This window comes from Calidris pugnax, unplaced genomic scaffold (assembly GCF_001431845.1).
Source record: "Calidris pugnax isolate Ruff unplaced genomic scaffold, ASM143184v1 scaffold1, whole genome shotgun sequence".
NCBI classification, from domain to species: Eukaryota; Metazoa; Chordata; class Aves; order Charadriiformes; family Scolopacidae; genus Calidris; species Calidris pugnax.
This window is the reverse complement of record NW_015090800.1, coordinates 11,994,022-11,997,739: the sequence shown is the minus strand read 5'-3', so window position 1 is coordinate 11,997,739 and position 3,718 is coordinate 11,994,022. Positions and strand designations below refer to the sequence as shown.

At 43.2% G+C, this 3,718-nt stretch overlaps 1 protein-coding gene across 1 annotated transcript in view; it reads right to left on the bottom strand.

The window, feature by feature from the left end:
- Window positions 1–3,241, bottom strand: part of TDG (thymine DNA glycosylase) — a 15,705-nt gene extending 12,464 nt beyond the window's left edge. The window contains exon 1 of the mRNA XM_014937436.1: window positions 1,475–3,241. Within this exon, the coding sequence (XP_014792922.1) occupies window positions 1,475–1,568 (94 nt within the window). The 5' untranslated portion in view covers window positions 1,569–3,241. The remainder of the gene's footprint in view (window positions 1–1,474) is intronic.
- Window positions 3,242–3,718: the final 477 nt, after the last annotated feature.

Below are 3,718 nucleotides of genomic sequence, written 5' to 3'. Positions count from 1 at the left end.
GACTAGAAGGGCGCAGACTTGGTGAGGCACATAAGCAGCTTTTCTCTCCTACCCCTTGAAGAATTAGGCTTTTCATGTGGTGGCAAAATGCCACAGATACAACCAGCTCAGAGAAGTTGGAGTATTTCAAATGAAGCAGTATAATGTTCTCCTGACTCTCATGCTGATCAGGTACCTACCAACCTGACACAGTCATGAGAGATGCACAATGCCAGGGCAGCCTTTCAGAGGGCAAACCTAAAAGCTTTACTTTTTTCATCAGAGCAGGTAGCTGGACTCCAAATCTTTCCCTTCTGTATGTGCTCCTGTCAATTTCACACACATTCGGTAAATCTTCGAGCCCTGCCTTTGAAGGCTTTAGTCAACTTCCAATTCTTGCAAAAATATTAGGGAACAGCTTCATAACAGAAGATTACGGTCGTCCAAAAATACTTGAAAGTGGAGTCAAACAGCATACTCATGGTGACATCATCTTATCCAATACCAAAGCTGCAAAAGAAGCCTAACTATATAGTGTTTGGGATGCATCCTAACTGTAGTGAATAATTCTGTGAAGGAACTGAGCAGTCCAACTACTTTATACTGGAGATTCTGTTCCTATGATTTCCTCTGCCATGCACTACAACTAAAAAAAAAAAAGGAGAAAAAAAAGAAATGCTTATCAAAGGATACACTTAAACAAGCAATGTCATCGCATGAACTGGCTGATAGGTTGCCTTGGCACAGAGAGCTCTGACCTCTTCTCTAAATATTAAAAGCAAGATGAAACTCAGTGTGTGAATATTTGCTATAGAATCAGAATTTAAGCATGGCAGAGATCACTGCCTTTTTTATGTGGTAAAGAGCAAGCATAAGAGCAACAGAACAAGGGATCTTTTCTTGGCACGGTTAGTGTAAAGCCTAAGCATTTAAAATCCTAGTGGGGGAAAAGAAAAGCAACGTACAAGCACATAAAGTACAACACTTGTGTCACATACAGGACACTTTCCAGCACTGTTCGTATTTGTTTAAATAAGCCTTTCTAAAACCATGCAATTCTTAGTGTGTATAAGCAATTAACTATTCATCAGTACTACAACACCCTAAACCATCATTTAAACAAAAATATTTCAAATAAACAGTAATATACTGTACTTCTGCAGAAATTAAAAAAAAAACCAATTCAGACTGAAAGAAGAAAACTTCACTGATGTCATATCAAAATCTAGGAAATCAGCTAAAAATTATATTTTTATCTATTGAAACAGAGATCTGCTTTTCCTGCAACAAGATGATTTTGTCAACAATGTGAATACTGTCACCTGAGTTTACTTCTTATCTTTGTAATTGATAAAAATGTTACTTAAAGAATACAATTAATCAATACTTCCTCACAAAGCATCAGGCAAAGGCAATCCAATATGTCCAAAGAAGTTTAAGTTTAAGACCCATAGTTTTTCTTCCCCGATGGATTCCCGAGGCTGTGGAACGCTACCTTTGGGAGGCTCCTGGGCAATGTTTGGCTCCGGGACGCCCTCCAGAGTGGGCTGCTCACTCAGCACCTCCATGGTGGGCGCCGCGGTCAGCATTTGAGGGAACGGGAACGTGTAAAAAGCTTGAGCTTGCTGAAGATACGCGTAATATCTTAGAAAGGGAGGAAAAGAAAAAAAAAAGAGACATAATTTATCAACAAGTTCGAAATTCAGTGATTTACCAGACTGTAAGCGTGTACTGCGTTTGCATTCTCCAACCACTCTATTAACAAGGCAGTCAATTACCCAAATCCACTAAGCAGTTTGACTGCCCCACTGGTATCACAGGACCTTAAACCCAACAGTAACAGGACAGTTCTCTTGTGATTACTATAATGTGGAAGAATCACAATATTTGTAAGCGAAGCGTAGAGCTTTTCCCTTTTTTTCCTGAAAAAACCCTCTGTAGCACACCCCACCAAGGCAAACTGTCTGTCAAACACCCTGACAATTTACAACACAAGCGAGTTAAAACTCTTTGCTCTTCAAGTTCCCCAAGTTTTGGATTTTCTTCATGTTACATCAGTTACTTTGTGAGATATGATACAGAATGGGTGAATCATTCCGGGCTGCAAAGCATTACAAACGCACGCAGCGTTAGTTTCTAGGCAGATTATTAAGCAGCTTTGACAAATCGTGTGGCAGATGTTGTCCAGTTATCACAGACTGGATCCCAACTCAAATATTGCACTTATCCTACACGGATGTGTTCACACATGCACAGATTCAGCCTCCTTCCACACACAAAGATGTTTTTCCATATACAGCTCTTTTGCTCCACACATTTATTAGTCACCTACAGCCCTCACACCCCAACACAAAACTTCTCCTTCAAACTGTCATTCCCTTCTACCTACGCAGCCGCCTTCTTATCCACAGATTCCACTGCCATAAAAATACACAGAAAATGTTTTGTGAACAGTAAAATTTTATCACCTCAGAGCTATTCACAGAACCACCGAATAATATATAGAAATATCTCAAAAGAAGGGTATTTACTTAAGAATCCCACTGTAAATCTGATTTATGCCAGAACGGCCCACAATCTTGTGACCGGGCCACTCATTTTGGAACAGATTCCTGCCCCAAATCAAGGAGAATAAAACTGAAGGTAGGTCTGTCAGAATCCTGGGGAAGTTGCCTAACAAAGTCACAGTCACGGGAGATTTTCAGAGTACAGTAAGCACCTCAACCCCCCCTGCTGGAGGAATTCCTTTTTATATAAAATACTCATCCGATTACTGAACAGAACAAAACTGATCCTCAGATTTGCGTTAGGAAAGTCAACTGAGATGCAGCATCCAGTTTATAATGTAGTCAAATGCTTAATTATACAGAACAGAACAAAGCAAGTATCTAGCCCCAGAACAGCCTCTAACAAGACGTCTTCTTATAATACATGTTTTCTTATTTTATGCGTATGTAAACATTTCTTATAAAGGGAATAAAATTCCCTTTAAATAGGAAAATTTGCTCCATATCATGGACAACTCTTCTAACCATACTGTAATGAGATGAAAGAGCGCTTTTACCCCCACCTCTAACCCTCATGCGCGTTTGTTTTAGATCATTTTCCTTGCAGGCATTCAGAAACAAAAAAGGCTGTTATTGATGTATGTATTAGGGAACATTTAAAGAAAGAGTTTCAGTTCCATAAGGGAAAGGGAGGCAGTGATTTAACCCCTCCTTCAGTTCACACTAAGAAAAAAGAAAAAGAAAGAAAAATAGAAGGCAGAAGAGAAAGAGATACGTTCTCTGGAAGAAGACCTGACGCTGAATCATTTAGAAGCCCACGCACGGAGTGTGCTAAGGCACAGGGAGCCCCGTCCCCACTGCTGCCCCCCAAACCCCTTCACGCTCCCCCCACAGCGGCCTCGCCTGCCCCACGGCCCGCAAGCCTCCCCCCCCGCACCAACTTTCCTCCCTTCTTCTCCCACCCACGCAAAAACGCAGGGGCCTCCCCACGCGTCCCCGTTCCCCGCAGACCAGCCCCGCTTTACCCGCACATTCCCTTCCTACCACCCCCAACCCCCCGCTCCGGGCGCACACCCGGCACCACGCCCCCATTGCCTGACGCCCCCCCAAATCCACACGGTTCTCCCCCTCCGGGTCCCTCCACACGGGCACACCGGGCCGCCCTACGGCCCCGGCCCCCTCACAGCCCACCCCGGAGCGCCTCCCCTCCCGTCCCCTTTGTGAAGGTGGCA